Source organism: Scyliorhinus torazame, chromosome 2 (genome assembly GCF_047496885.1).
Source record: "Scyliorhinus torazame isolate Kashiwa2021f chromosome 2, sScyTor2.1, whole genome shotgun sequence".
In the NCBI taxonomy this organism is placed as follows: Eukaryota; Metazoa; Chordata; class Chondrichthyes; order Carcharhiniformes; family Scyliorhinidae; genus Scyliorhinus; species Scyliorhinus torazame.
In genome coordinates, this window is record NC_092708.1 from 3713592 (window position 1) to 3731571 (window position 17980).

The following is a 17980-nucleotide window of genomic DNA, read 5'->3' on the forward strand; positions in this document are numbered from 1 at the left end:
CTGTTTCACACTGTCCTCTCCAACAATATCGCCCCTCTCATTTGTAAATACAGAAGAAAAATACTCATTCAAGACCTCTCCTATCTCTTCAGACTCAATACACAATCTCCCGCTAGTGTCCTTGATCGGACCTGTCCTCGCTCTAGTCATTCTCATATTTCTCACATATGTGTAAAAGGCCTTGGGGTTTTCCTTGATCCTACCCGCCAAAGATTGTTCATGCCCTCTCTTAGCTCTCCTAATCCCTTTCTTCAGTTCCCTCCTGGCTATCTTGTATCCCTCCAATGCCCTGTCTGAACCTTGTTTCCTCAGCCTTACATAAGTCACCTTTTTCCTCTTAACAAGACATTCAACCTCTCTTGTCAACCATGGTTCCCTCACTCGACCATCTCTTCCCTGCCTGACAGGGACATACATATCAAGGACACGTAGCACCTGTTCCTTGAACAAGTTCCACATTTCACTTGTGTCCTTCCCTGACAGCCTATGTTCCCAACTTATGCACTTCAATTCTTGTCTGACAACATCGTATTTACCCTTCCCCCAATTGTAAACCTTGCCCTGTTGCACGTACCTATCCCTCTCCATTACTAAAGTGAAAGTCACAGAATTGTGGTCACTATCTCCAAAATGCTCCCCCACTAACAAATCTATCACTTGCCCTGGTTCATTACCCAGTACTAAATCCAATATTGCCCCTCCTCTGGTTGGACAATCTACATACTGTGTTAGAAAAGCTTCCTGGACACACTGCACAAACACCACCCCATCCAAACTATTTGATCTAAAGAGTTTCCACTCAATATTTGGGAAGTTAAAGTCGCCCATGACTACTACCCTATGACTTCTGCACCTTTCCAAAATCTGTTTCCCAATCTGTTCCTCCACATCTCTGCTACTATTGGGGGGCCTATAGAAAACTCCTAACAAGGTGACTGCTCCTTTCCTATTTCTGACTTCAACCCATACTACCTCAATAGGCTGATACTCCTCGAACTGCCTTTCTGCAGCTGTTATACTATCTCTAATTAATAATGCCACCCCCCCACCTCTTTTACCACCCTCCCTAATCTTATTGAAACATCTATAACCAGGGACCTCCAACAACCATTTCTGCCCCTCTTCTATCCAAGTTTCCGTGATGGCCACCACACTCACTCACCTCACTCACTCACCTCACTCACCTCACTCACTCACCTCACTCACTCACTCACCTCACTCACACTCACTCACTCACCTCACTCACTCACACTCACTCACCTCACACTCACTCACTCACTCACCTCACTCACACACCTCACTCACTCACCTCACTCACTCGCTCACTCACTCACCTCACTCACCTCACTCACTCACACTCACTCACTCACCTCACTGACACACCTCACACTCACCTCACTCACTCACCTCACTCACTCACAGACCTCACACTCACTCACCTCACTCACCTCACTCACTCACACTCACTCACCTCACTCTCTCACTCACACTCACTCACTCACCTCACTCACTCACTCACTCACCTCACTCACTCACTCACTCACCTCACTCACTCACTCACACTCACTCACTCACTCACTCACCTCACTCACTCACACTCACTCACTCACCTCACTCACTCACCTCACTCACTCACTCACCTCACTCACTCACTCACCTCACTCACTCACTCACACTCACTCACCTCACTCACTCACCTCACTCACTCACCTCACTCACTCACTCACACTCTCACCTCACTCACTCACACTCACTCACCTCACTCACCTCACTCACCTCACTCACTCACACTCACTCACTCACCTCACTGACTCACACTCACTCACCTCACTCACCTCACACTCTCACCACACTCACTCACACTCACTCACTCACACTCACTCACCTCACTCACTCACCTCACTCACTCACCTCACTCACCTCAGTCACTCACTCACACTCACTCACCTCACTCACTCACCTCACTCACTCACCTCACTCACTCACACTCACTCACCTCACTCACTCACACTCACTCACCTCACTCACTCACTCACTCCCACTCTCACCTCACTCACTCACTCACCTCACTCACTCACACTCACTCACACTCACTCACACTCACTCACTCACACTCACTCACCTCACTCACTCACCTCACTCACTCACCTCACTCACTCACTCACTCACCTCACTCACTCACTCACCTCACACTCACTCACACACCTCACTCACTCACTCACCTCACTCACTCACCTCACTCACACACCTCACTCACCTCACTCACTCACCTCACTCACTCACTCACTCACTCACCTCACTCACTCACCTCACACACTCACTCACTCACCTCACTAACTCACTCACTCACTCACCTCACTCACTCACTCACTCACTCACCTCACTCACTCACTCACCTCACTCACTCACTCACTCACTCACCTCACTCACTCACCTCACAGACTCACTCTCACGCACTCACTCACTCACTCACCTCACTCACTCACTCACCTCACTCACTCACTCACTCCACTCACTCACTCACTCACTCACTCACCTCACTCACTCACTCACTCACTCACTAACTCACTCACCTCACTCACTCACTCACTCACCTCACTCACTCACCTCACTCACTCACTCTCACGCACTCACTCACTCACTTCACTCACTCACTCACTCACTCACTCACTCACCTCACTCACTCACTCACCTCACTGACTCACTCTCACGCACTCACTGACCTCACTCACTCACCTCACTCGCTCACTCTCACGCACTCACTCACTCACTCACCTCACTCACTCACTCACCTCACTCACTCACTCACTCACTCACCTCACTCACTCACTCACACACTCACTCACTCACCTCACTCACTCACTCACTCACTCACTCACACACTCACTCACTCACCTCACTCACTCACTCACTCACTCACTCACCTCACTCACTCACTCACACACACTCACTCACTCACCTCACTCACTCACCTCACTCACTCACTCTCACGCACTCACTCACCTCACTCACTCACCTCACTCACTCACTCTCACGCACTCACTCACTCACTCACTCACCTCACTCACTCACTCACACACTCACTCACTCACTCACCTCACTCACTCACTCACCTCACTCACTCACTCACACACTCACCTCACTCACTCACTCACTCACTCACCTCACTCACTCACCTCACTCACTCACTCACTCACTCACCTCACTCACTCACTCACACACTCACTCACTCACCTCACTCACTCACTCACCTCACTCACTCACTCACACTCACTCACCTCACTCACTCACTCACTCACACACTCACTCACTCACCTCACTCACTCACTCACTCACTCACCTCACTCACTCACTCACCTCACTCACTCACTCACTCACCTCACTGACACACCTCACACTCACTCACTCACACTCACTCACTCACTCACTCACACTCACTCACTCACTCACTCACTCACTCACTCACACTCACTCACTCACTCACCTCACTCACTCACTCACACTCACTCACCTCACTCACTCACTCACCTCACTCACACTCACTCACCTCACTCACTCACTCACTCTCACTCACCTCACTGACACACCTCACACTCACTCACTCACACTCACTCACTCACTCACACTCACTCACACTCACTCACCTCACTCACTCACTCACACTCACTCACACTCACCTCACTCACTCACCTCACTCACACACCTCACACTCACCTCACTCACTCACCTCACTCACTCACACACCTCACTCACTCACCTCACTCACTCACTCACTCACTCACCTCACTCACTCACTCGCTCACTCACCTCACACTCACTCACTCACCTCACTCACACTCACTCACACACCTCACTCACCTCACTCACACTCACTCACTCACCTCACTCACTCACCTCACTCACTCACACACCTCACTCGCTCACTCACTCACCTCACTCACTCACTCACACTCACTCACCTCACTGACACACCTCACACTCACCTCACTCACTCACACACCTCACACTCACCTCACTCACTCACCTCACTCACTCACACACCTCACTCACTCACACTCACTCACTCACCTCACTGACACACCTCCCACTCACCTCACTCACTCTCACACCTCACACTCACCTCACTCACTCACCTCACTCACCTCACTCACTCACACTCACTCACCTCACTCACTCACCTCACTCACTCACACTCATCTCACTCACTCACCTCACTCACCTCACTCACTCACACTCACTCACCTCACTCACTCACCTCACTCACACTAACTCACTCACTCACCTCACTCACCTGACTCACTCACCTCACTCACTCACACACCTCACTCACTCACCTCACTCACTCGCTCACTCACTCACCTCACTCACCTCACTCACTCACTCACCTCACTCACTCACTCACACTCACTCTCTCACCTCACTGACACACCTCACACTCACCTCACTCACTCACACACCTCACACTCACCTCACTCACTCACCTCACTCACTCACACACCTCACTCACCTCACTCACTCACACTCACTCACTCACCTCACTGACACACCTCACACTCACCTCACTCACTCACCTCACTCACTCACACACCTCACACTCACCTCACTCACCTCACTCACTCACACACCTCACACTCACCTCACTCACCTCACTCACTCACCTCACTCACTCACCTCACTCACTCACACTCACTCACCTCACTCACTCACCTCACTCACTCACACTCACTCACCTCACTCACTCACCTCACTCACCTCACTCACTCACCTCACTCACCTCACTCTCCTCTCACTCACCTCACTCACTCGCTCACCTCACTCACTCGCTCACCTCACTCACACTCACACTCACTCTCTCACCTCACTCACTCACCTCACTCACACACCTCACTCACTCACCTCACTCACTCACTCACCTCACTCACTCACACTCACTCACTCACCTCACTGACACACCTCACACTCACCTCACTCACTCACACACCTCACACTCACCTCACTCACTCACCTCACTCACTCACACACCTCACTCACCTCACTCACTCACACTCACTCACTCACCTCACTGACACCTCACACTCACCTCACTCACTCACCTCACTCACTCACACACCTCACACTCACCTCACTCACCTCACTCACTCACACACCTCACACTCACCTCACTCACCTCACTCACTCACCTCACTCACTCACACTCACTCACCTCACTCACTCACCTCACTCACTCACACTCACTCACCTCACTCACTCACCTCACTCACCTCACTCACTCACCTCATTCACCTCACTCTCCTCACTCACTCACCTCGCTCACCTCACTCACTCACTCACCTCACTCACTCACTCACTCACTCACACTCACTCACTCACCTCACTCACTCACTCACCTCACTCACACACCTCACTCACTCACCTCACTCACTCACTCACCTCACTCACTCACCTCACTCACACTCACTCACTCACCTCACACTCATTCACTCACTCACCTCACTCACTCACCTCACTCACTCACCTCACTCACTTACTCACTCACTCACCTCACTCACCTCACTCACTCGCTCACCTCACTCACTCACCTCTCACACTCACTCACTCACCTCACTCACTCACCTCACTCACCTCACTCACTCACCTCACTCACTCACTCACCTCACTCACACTCACTCACTCACCTCACTCACTCACTCACCTCACACTCACTCACTCACTCACCTCACTCACACACCTCACTCACTCACCTCACTCACTCGCTCTCTCACTCACCTCACTCACCTCACTCACTCACTCACACTCTCACCTCACTCACTCACTCACCTCACTCACTCACCTCACTCCCTCACTCACCTCACTCACTCACTCACCTCACTCACTCACTCACCTCACACTCACCTCACTCACTCACCTCACTCACTCACATACCTCACACTCACTCACCTCACTCACCTCACTCACTCACACTCACTCACCTCACTCTCTCACTCACACTCTCACCTCACTCACTCACCTCACTCACTCATACACCTCACACTCACTCACTCACCTCACTCACTCACTCATTCACCTCACTCACTCACTCACTCACTCACCTCACTCACTCACTCACACTCACTCACTCACTCACCTCACTCACTCACACTCACTCACCTCACTCACTCACCTCACTCACCTCACTCACTCACACTCACTCAACTCACTCACTCACCTCACTCACTCACCTCACTCACTCACCTCACTCACCTCACTCACTCACTCACACTCTCACCTCACTCACTCACCTCACTCACTCACACTCACCTCACTCACTCACACTCACTCACCTCACTCACTCACCTCACTCACTCACCTCACTCACCTCACTCACTCACACTCTCACCTCACTCACTCACACTCACTCACCTCACTCACCTCACTCACCTCACTCACTCACACTCACTCACTCACCTCACTCACTCACACTCACTCACCTCACTCACCTCACTCACTCACACTCTCACCTCACTCACTCACACTCACTCACTCACACTCACTCACCTCACTCACTCACCTCACTCACCTCACTCACCTCACTCACCTCACTCACTCACTCACACTCACTCACCTCACTCACTCACCTCACTCACTCACACTCACTCACCTCACTCACTCACCTCACTCACTCACCTCACTCACTCACTCCCACTCTCACCTCACTCACTCTCTCACCTCACTCACTCACCTCACTCACTCACCTCACTCACTCACTCACTCACCTCACTCACCTCACTCACTCACCTCACTCACTCACTCACCTCACTCACTCACCTCACTCACTCACTCACCTCACTCACTCACTCACCTCACTCGCTCACTCACACTCACTCACCTCACTCACTCACCTCACTCACTCACCTCACTCACCTCACTCACTCACTCACACTCTCACCTCACTCACTCACACTCACTCACCTCACTCACCTCACTCACTCAACTCTCACCTCACTCACACTCACTCACTCACCTCACTCAATCACACTCACTCACCTCACTCACCTCACTCACTCACACACTCTCACCTCACTCACTCACACTCACTCACTCACACTCACTCACCTCACTCACCTCACTCACCTCACTCACTCACACTCACTCACCTCACTCACTCACACTCACTCACCTCACTCACCTCACTCACTCACCTCACTCACCTCACTCACCTCACTCACTCACTCACACTCTCACTCACTCACCTCACTCACTCACTCACCTCACACTCACTCACACACCTCACTCACTCACTCACCTCACTCACTCACCTCACTCACTCACACTCTCACCTCACTCACTCACCTCACTCACTCTCACTCACCTCACTCACTCACCTCACTCACCTCACTCACTCACACTCACTTACCTCACTCACACACCTCACTCACTCACCTCACTCACTCACCTCACTCACTCACACTCTCACCTCACTCACTCACTCACCTCACTCACTCACCTCACTCACTCACTCACACTCACTCACCTCACTCACTCACACTCTCACCTCACTCACTCACTCACCTCACTCACTCACTCACCTCACTCACTCACTCACCTCACTCACTCACTCACCTCACTCACTCACCTCACTCACTCACTCACCTCACTCACTCACTCACCTCACTCGCTCACTCACACTCACTCACCTCACTCACTCACCTCACTCACTCACCTCACTCACCTCACTCACTCACTCACACTCTCACCTCACTCACTCACACTCACTCACCTCACTCACCTCACTCACCTCACTCACTCACTCACACTCTCACCTCACTCACACTCACTCACTCACCTCACTCACTCACACTCACTCACCTCACTCACCTCACTCACTCACACACTCTCACCTCACTCACTCACACTCACTCACTCACACTCACTCACCTCACTCACCTCACTCACTCACACTCACTCACCTCACTCACTCACCTCACTCACTCACCTCACTCACTCACACTCACTCACCTCACTCACTCACACTCACTCACCTCACTCACTCACCTCACTCACTCACCTCACTCACCTCACTCACCTCACTCACTCACTCACACTCTCACTCACTCACCTCACTCACTCACTCACCTCACACTCACTCACACACCTCACTCACTCACTCACCTCACTCACTCACCTCACTCACTCACACTCTCACCTCACTCACTCACCTCACTCACTCTCACTCACCTCACTCACTCACCTCACTCACTCACACTCACTTACCTCACTCACACACCTCACTCACTCACCTCACTCACTCACCTCACTCACTCACACTCTCACCTCACTCACTCACTCACCTCACTCACTCACCTCACTCACTCACTCACACTCACTCACCTCACTCACTCACACTCTCACCTCACTCACTCACTCACCTCACTCACTCACCTCACTCACTCACTCACCTCACTCACTCACCTCACTCACTCACTCACTCACACTCACTCACCTCACTCACCTCACTCACTCACACACTCTCACCTCACTCACTCACACTCACTCACTCACACTCACTCACCTCACTCACCTCACTCACCTCACTCACTCACACTCACTCACCTCACTCACTCACCTCACTCACTCACCTCACTCACTCACACTCACTCACCTCACTCACTCACACTCACTCACCTCACTCACCTCACTCACTCACCTCACTCACCTCACTCACCTCACTCACTCACTCACACTCTCACTCACTCACCTCACTCACTCACTCACCTCACACTCACTCACACACCTCACTCACTCACTCACCTCACTCACTCACCTCACTCACTCACACTCTCACCTCACTCACTCACCTCACTCACTCTCACTCACCTCACTCACTCACCTCACTCACCTCACTCACTCACACTCACTTACCTCACTCACACACCTCACTCACTCACCTCACTCACTCACCTCACTCACTCACACTCTCACCTCACTCACTCACTCACCTCACTCACTCACCTCACTCACTCACTCACACTCACTCACCTCACTCACTCACACTCTCACCTCACTCACTCACTCACCTCACTCACTCACCTCACTCACTCACTCACCTCACTCACTCACCTCACTCGCTCACTCACACTCACTCACCTCACTCACTCACCTCACTCACTCACCTCACTCACCTCACTCACTCACTCACACTCTCACCTCACTCACTCACACTCACTCACCTCACTCACCTCACTCACCTCACTCACTCACTCACACTCTCACCTCACTCACACTCACTCACTCACCTCACTCACTCACACTCACTCACCTCACTCACCTCACTCACTCACACACTCTCACCTCACTCACTCACACTCACTCACTCACACTCACTCACCTCACTCACCTCACTCACCTCACTCACTCACACTCACTCACCTCACTCACTCACCTCACTCACTCACCTCACTCACTCACACTCACTCACCTCACTCACTCACACTCACTCACCTCACTCACTCACCTCACTCACTCACCTCACTCACCTCACTCACCTCACTCACTCACTCACACTCTCACTCACTCACCTCACTCACTCACTCACCTCACACTCACTCACACACCTCACTCACTCACTCACCTCACTCACTCACCTCACTCACTCACACTCTCACCTCACTCACTCACCTCACTCACTCTCACTCACCTCACTCACTCACCTCACTCACTCACACTCACTTACCTCACTCACACACCTCACTCACTCACCTCACTCACTCACCTCACTCACTCACACTCTCACCTCACTCACTCACTCACCTCACTCACTCACCTCACTCACTCACTCACACTCACTCACCTCACTCACTCACACTCTCACCTCACTCACTCACTCACCTCACTCACTCACCTCACTCACTCACTCACCTCACTCACTCACCTCACTCACTCACTCACTCACACTCTCGCCTCACTCACTCACTCACTCACTCACTCAGCCACGAACATTGATTTGATTTGATTTATGGTCACATGCACAGAGTGAAAAGTATTTTCTGCGGCCGAGGGAACTGAGGTGAGTTTGTCAGGAGAGTTTTGGAGGAAGCCAGTTGGGACTGAAGGGGTTAATGTGTGTGACCGGCGGGGGGGGATTGGCGGTGATTGGTCCCAGTCAGTGGCTGGGAGAGTGGAGCCCAGTCACAATGGTGAGCAGCCTGTTTATACACTTGTTCCTGGAGCGAGGGCGGGGAGCGAGGGAGGGGGAGGGAGGTGTTCCTCTCTGCAGCCAGATCTTTGCAAAGCCCCTTGGCAGGCAGCTGGGCGGTGGGCAGGACCAGCAGAAACACACCCTCCGCTCTGCCAGGCACAACTTTTTAAAATAACTTCTTTGTAGAGATGAGGACATTGTTGCCAGCGACTGTGGGAGTTTAGCTCCAGTAATCCTGACCTGAACACACAGCAGCTCAGACAGAGAGGCTGCAGGCAACAGGAGCCTCCTGCCCAACAGGCCCCTGTCCACCCTCGTCCCATCCTCCCTCCCTCCCCCTCGCTCTCTCTGTCCTTCTCTCTCTCTCCCTTCTCTCTGTCCCTCTCTCTCTCTCTGTCCCTCTCTCTCTGTCCCTCTCTCTCGCTCTCTCTGTCCCTCTCTCTCTCTCCCTCTCTCTCTGTCCCTGTCTCCCTCTCTCTCTGTCCCTCTCTCTCTCTCTCTGTCCCTCTCTCTCTCCCCCTCTCTCTGTCCCTCTCTCTCTGTCCCTCTCTCTCTCTCTCTGTCCCTCTCTCTCTCCCCCTCTCTCTGTCCCCCTCTCTCTGTCCCTCTCTCTCTGTCCCTCTCTCTCTCTCTCTGTCCCTCTCTCTCTCCCTCTCTCTCTCTCTCTCTGTCCCTCTCTCTCTCTCTCCCTCTCTCTCTGTCCCTCTCTCCCTCTCTCTCTGTCCCTCTCTCTCTCTCTCTGTCCCTCTCTCTCTCCCCCTCTCTCTCTATCTGTCCCTCTCTCCCTCTCTCTCTGTCCCCCTCTCTCTCTCTCTCTGTCCCTCTCTCTCTGTCCCTCTCTCCCTCTCTCTCTGTCCCTCTCTCTCTCTCTGTCCCTCTCTCTCTCTCTCTGTCCCTCTCTCTCTGTCCCCCTCTCTCTCTCTCTGTCCCTCTCTCTCTCTCTCTGTCCCTCTTTCTCTCTCTCTGTCCCTCTCTCTCTGTCCCCCTCTCTCTCTCTCTGTCCCTCTCTCTCCCTCTCTCTCTCTCTCTCGGAAATGCTGCTGTTTATTGCTGTCCCAGCCGTTCCCATTTCTCCAAGTGGCTGACTATCTGACATTCCTGACAGATTTTTTTGAAGGAAGCTTTGGAACAGAAGCTGGAGAAGGCTCGAGCAGAGGAGCTGCAGCGAGCTGCGATGTTGCTGCGAGCTCATATCCTGGGCTATCGAGCGAGGTTAGTGCTGCGCTGTGCAGATCCAGTCAGAAAACAGTCACACACTCACATTCACTCACACTCACACACACTCACACACTCACACTCACTCACACTCACACGCTCACACTCACTCACACTCACTCACACTCACACACTCACACTCACTCACTCACACTCACTCACACTCACACTCACTCACACTCACTCACACTCCCACTCACTCACTCACACTCACTCACACACTCACGCTCACTCACACACTCACACTCACTCACACTCACTCACACTCACTCACACTCACACTCACTCACGCTCACTCACACTCACACACTCACTCACACACTCACTCACACTCACACACACTCACTCACACTCACTCACACTCACACACTCACACTCACTCACACTCACTCACTCACACTCACACACTCACGCTCACTCACACTCACTCACACTCACACACTCACTCACACTCACTCACACTCACTCACACTCACACACTCACTTACACACACTCACACTCACTCACACTCACACACTCACACACTCACTCACTCACACACACACACTCACTCACACTCACACACTCACACTCACTCACACTCACACACTCACACTCACTCACACACACTCACTCACACACTCACACACTCACACGCACTCACTCACACACTCACTCACACTCACACACTCACACTCACACACACTCTCACACACACACTCACACACACACGCACTCACACACACACACACTCACTCACACACACACGCACATGCACTCTCACACACACACACTCACACTCACTCACACACTCACACACACTCTCACTCACACACACTCTCACTCGTGCACACACTCGTGCACACACTCACACTCACACACTCATTCACACACACACACACACTCACACACACTCACGCTCACTCACAGACACTCACACACACTCACACTCACACTCACTCACACTCACTCACACTCACACACTCACACTCACTCACGCTCACTCACACTCACACACTCACACTCACACACACTCTCACTGGGATACAGTTCCACACACACTGACTCTCAGTTGGGGTACAGTTCCACACACACTGACTCTCACTGGGATACAGTTCCACACACACTGACACTCACTGGGATACAGTTCCACACACACTGACTCTCACTGGGGTACAGTTCCACACACACTGACACTCACTGGGATACAGTTCCACACACACTGACTCTCACTGGGATACAGTTCCACACACACTGACTCTCACTGGGGTACAGTTCCACACACACTGACACTCACTGGGATACAGTTCCACACACACTGACTCTCACTGGGATACAGTTCCACACACACTGGCACTCACTGGGATACAGTTCCACACACACTGACTCTCACAGGGGTACAGTTCCACACACACTGACTCTCACTGGGATACTGTTCCACACACACTGACTCTCACTGGGGTACAGTTCCACACACACTGACTCTCACTGGGATACAGTTCCACACACACTGACACTCACTGGGATACAGTTCCACACACACTGACTCTCGCTGGGATACAGTTCCACACACACAGACTCTCACTGGGATACAGTTCCACACACACTGACTCTCACTGGGATACAGTTCCACACACACTGACTCTCACTGGGATTCAGTTCCACACACACTGACTCTCACTGGGATTCAGTTCCACACACACTGACTCTCACTGGGACACAGTTCCACACACACTGACTCTCACTGGGATACAGTTCCACACACACGGACTCTCACTGGGGTACAGTTCCACACACACTGACTCTCACTGGGATACAGTTCCACACACACTGACTCTCACTGGGATACAGTTCCACACACACTGACTCTCACTGGGGTACAGTTCCACACACACTGACTCTCACTGGGATACAGTTCCACACACACTGACTCTCAGTTGGGGCACAGTTCCACACACACTGACTCTCCCTGGGATACAGTTCCACACACACTGACACTCACTGGGATACAGTTCCACACACACTGACTCTCACTGGGGTACAGTTCCACACACACTGACACTCACTGGGATACAGTTCCACACAGACTGACTCTCACTGGGGTACAGTTCTACACACACTGACTCTCACTGGGGTACAGTTCCACACACACTGACTCTCACTGGGATACAGTTCCACACACACTGACTCTCACTGTGATACAGTTCCACACACACTGACTCTCACTGGGACACAGTTCCACACACACTGACTCTCACTGGGGTACGGGTTCCACACACACTGACTCTCACTGGGATACAGTTCCACACACACTGACTCTCACTGGGACACAGTTCCACACACACTGACTCTCACTGGGATACAGTTCCACACACACTGACTCTCACTGGGACACAAAGAACAAAGAACAAAGAAATGTACAGCACAGGAACAGGCCCTTCGGCCCTCCAAGCCCGTGCCGACCATGCTGCCCGACTAAACTACAATCTTCTACACTTCCTGGGTCCGTATCCTTCTATTCCCATCCTATTCATGTATTTGTCAAGATGCCCCTTAAATGTCACTATCGTCCCTGCTTCCACCACCTCCTCCGGTACCGAGTTCCAGGCACCCACTACCCTCTGTGTAAAAAACTTGCCTCGTACATCTACTCTAAACCTTGCCCCTCTCACCTTAAACCTATGCCCCCTAGTAATTGACCTCTCTACCCTGGGGAAAAGCCTCTGACACAGTCCCACACACACTGGCTCTCACTGGGAACAGTTCCACACACACTGACTCTCACTGGGACACAGTCCCACACACACTGGCTCTCACTGGGATACAGTCCCACACACACTGGCTCTCACTGGGATACAGTCCCACACACACTGACTCTCACTAGGATACAGTTCCACACACACTGACTCTCACTGGGATACAGTCCCACACACACTGACTCTCACTGGGGTACAGTTCCACACACACTGACTCTCACTGGGGTACAGTTCCACACATACTGGCTCTCACTGGGATACAGTTCCACACACACTGGCTCTCACTGAGATACAGTTCCACACACACTGACTCTCACTGGGGTACAGTTCCACACACACTGACTCTCACGGGGATACAGGTTCCACACACACTGACTCTCACTGGGGTACAGTTCCACACACACTGACTCCCACTGGGATACAGTCCCACACACACTGGCTCTCACTGAGATACAGTTCCACACACACTGACTCTCACTGGGGTACAGTTCCACACACACTGACTCTCACGGGGATACAGGTTCCACACACACTGACTCTCACTGGGGTACAGTTCCACACACACTGACTCCCACTGGGATACAGTCCCACACACACTGGCTCTCACTGAGATACAGTTCCACACACACTGACTCTCACTGGGGTACAGTTCCACACACACTGACTCTCACTGGGATACAGTCCCACACACACTGGCTCTCACTGGGATACAGTCCCACACACACTGGCTCTCACTGAGATACAGTTCCACACACACTGACTCTCACTGGGGTACAGTTCCACACACACTGACTCTCACGGGGATACAGGTTCCACACACACTGACTCTCACTGGGGTACAGTTCCACACACACTGACCCTCACTGGGATACAGTTCCACACACACAGACTCTCACTGGGATACAGTTCCACACACACTGACTCTCACTGGGATACAGTTCCACACACACTGACTCTCACTGGGATATTGTTCCACACACACTGACTCTCACTGGGATACAGTTCCACATACACTGACTCTCACTGGGATACAGTTCCACACACACTGACTCTCACTGGGATACAGTTCCACACACACTGACTCTCACTGGGATACAGGTTCCACACACACTGACTCTCACTTGGGTACAGTTGCACACACACTGACTTTCACTGGGATACAGTTCCACACACACTGACTCTCACTGGGATACTGTTCCACACACACTGACTCTGACTGGGATACAGTTCCACACACACTGACTCAGACTGGGATAAAGTTCCACACACACTGACTCTCACTGGGATACAGTTCCACACACACTGACTCTCACTGCGGTACATTTCCACACACACTGACTCTCACTGGGATACAGTTCCACACACACTGACTCTCACTGGGATACAGTTCCACACACACTGACTCAGACTGGGATAAAGTTCCACACACACTGACTCTCACTGGGATACAGTTCCACACACACTGACTCTCACTGCGGTACATTTCCACACACACTGACTCTCACTGGGATACAGTTCCACACACACTGACTCGCACTGCGGTACATTTCCACACACACTGACTCTCACTGGGATACAGTTCCACACACACTGACTCTCACTGGGATACAGTTCCACACACACTGACTCTCACTGGGATACAGTTCCACACACACTGACTCCCACTGGGATACAGTTCCACACACACTGACTCTCACTGGGCTACAGTTCCACACACACTGACTCTCACTGGGATACAGTTCCACTCACACTGACTCTCACTGGGATACAGTTCCACACACACTGACTCTCACTGGGGTACAGTTCCACACACACTGACTCTCACTGGGATACAGTTCCACACACACTGACTCTCACTGGGTGCAGTTGCGCACACACTGACTCTCACTGGGATACAGTTCCACACACACTGACTCTCACTGGGATACAGTTCCACACACACTGACTCTCAGTGGGGGTCAGTTCCACACACACTGACTCTCACTGGGGTACAGTCCCACACACACTGACTCTCAGTGGGGGTCAGTTCCATACACACTGACTCTCACTGGGGTACAGTTCCACACACACTGACTCTCACTGGGGTACAGTTCCACACACACTGACTCTCACTGGGATACAGTTCCACACACACTGACTCTCACTGGGATACAGTCCCACACACACTGACTCTCACTGGGATACAGTTCCACACACACTGACTCTCACTGGGATACAGTTCCACACACACTGACTCTCACTGGGTGCAGTTCCACGCACACTGACACTCACTGGGACACAGTCCCACACACACTGACTCTCACTGGGTTACAGTTCCACACACACTGACTCTCACTGGGATACAGTTCCACACACACTGACTCTCACTGGGATACAGTTCCACACACACTGACTCTCACTGGGGTACAGTTCCACACACACTGACTCTCACTGGGATACAGTTCCACACACACTGACTCTCACTGGGATACAGTTCCACACACACTGACTCTCACTGGGTTACAGTTCCACACACACTGACTCTCACTGGGATACAGTCCTACACACACTGACTCTCAGTGGGGGTCAGTTCCACACACACTGACTCTCACTGGGATACAGTTCCACACACACTGACTCTCACTGGGATACAGTTCCACACACACTGACTCTCACTGGGATACAGTTCCACACACACTGACTCTCACTGGGGGTCAGTTCCACACACACTGACTCTCACTGGGACACAGTCCCACACACACTGACTCTCACTGGGTGCAGTTGCGCAGTGGTCAAGTTACTTAATGTGTTTTACATGAGTGCTTTCTGAAGGTAACAGTAGAATTCCCAACATAACGGCTGCTGAAATTTCCGTTCAGTATATTAATCAACCCGGAATTGAGAACAGTCTCAGTAACAATGATCATCAAAGTGTCATCGACTCTACTCAAACCCATCCCATTCTCTACAGTCCGTTTGGGGTGGGTGCCTCCCCCCTGACCCAGTCCGGTCTCCATGTGACTTCAGCCCACGGGACTGTCTTTTAAATTGTCTCTGAAGTGCTCAGCAAGCGACCCAGGTAAAGGACGGATCGGGATGGGTAAACATCCTGCTCTTGCTCCTGATAGACGAGTGAATGTTTGCAGACTAACCTGTCCGATTATTTGACCTTGTTGTTTGTGCTGCAGGACACGCTATCGGAGAGTTCAGGCCAGCTTGCTGATCATTCAGAAGAATTATCGGGCTCACTACTGGAGGAATGTCTTCCTCCGTTTGCGAACAGCAGCGATTGTTTTGCAAAAACATCGCCGAGGGCAGCTCGCCCGCCGGCTGTGCTTCGAGCTGAAAACCGAGCTGGAGCTGGAGCAGCAGAGAGCGGAGAAGGAACGGAGAGCAGAGGATAGACTGAGGCGTGAAGAGAAGGAGAGCAGGCGGAGGGTGGAGGAGGAGAGGCTGCAGAGAGAAAACGGAGAGAGGTTTGGAGCTTTCATTTAGGCTGATGTCGCGGGGGTGGGGTGTGGGGTGGGGGCGGGGTGTGGGGTGGGGGCGGGGTGTGGGGTTGGGGGGGCGGGGTGTGGGATAGGGATGGGGTGGGGGGGATGGGGATGGGGTGGGGGGGGTGGGGTTGGGGGGCGGGGTGTGGGGTTGGGGGGGGCGGGGTGGGGGCAGGGTGTGGGGTGTGGGGTGGGGGGGCGGGGTGTGGGGTGGGGGGGCGGGGTGTGGGGTTGGGGGGGCGGGGTGTGGGGTAGGGGTGGGGTGTGGGGTTGGGGGGCCGGGTTGGGGGGGCGGGGTGTGGGGTGGGGTGGGGGGGGTGGGGTTGGGGGGGCGGGGTGTGGGGTGGGGGGGGCGGGGTGGGGGCAGGGTGTGGGGTGGGGG

General features: G+C 52.7%; 1 protein-coding gene across 1 annotated transcript in view; it reads left to right on the top strand.

The window, feature by feature from the left end:
• Positions 1-17980, top strand: part of LOC140385688 (unconventional myosin-X-like) — a 706039-nt gene that overhangs the window by 489098 nt on the left and 198961 nt on the right. The window contains exons 22-23 of the mRNA XM_072468099.1: positions 11280-11386; positions 17293-17580. Coding sequence (XP_072324200.1) covers positions 11280-11386; positions 17293-17580 — 395 coding nt within the window. The remainder of the gene's footprint in view (positions 1-11279; positions 11387-17292; positions 17581-17980) is intronic.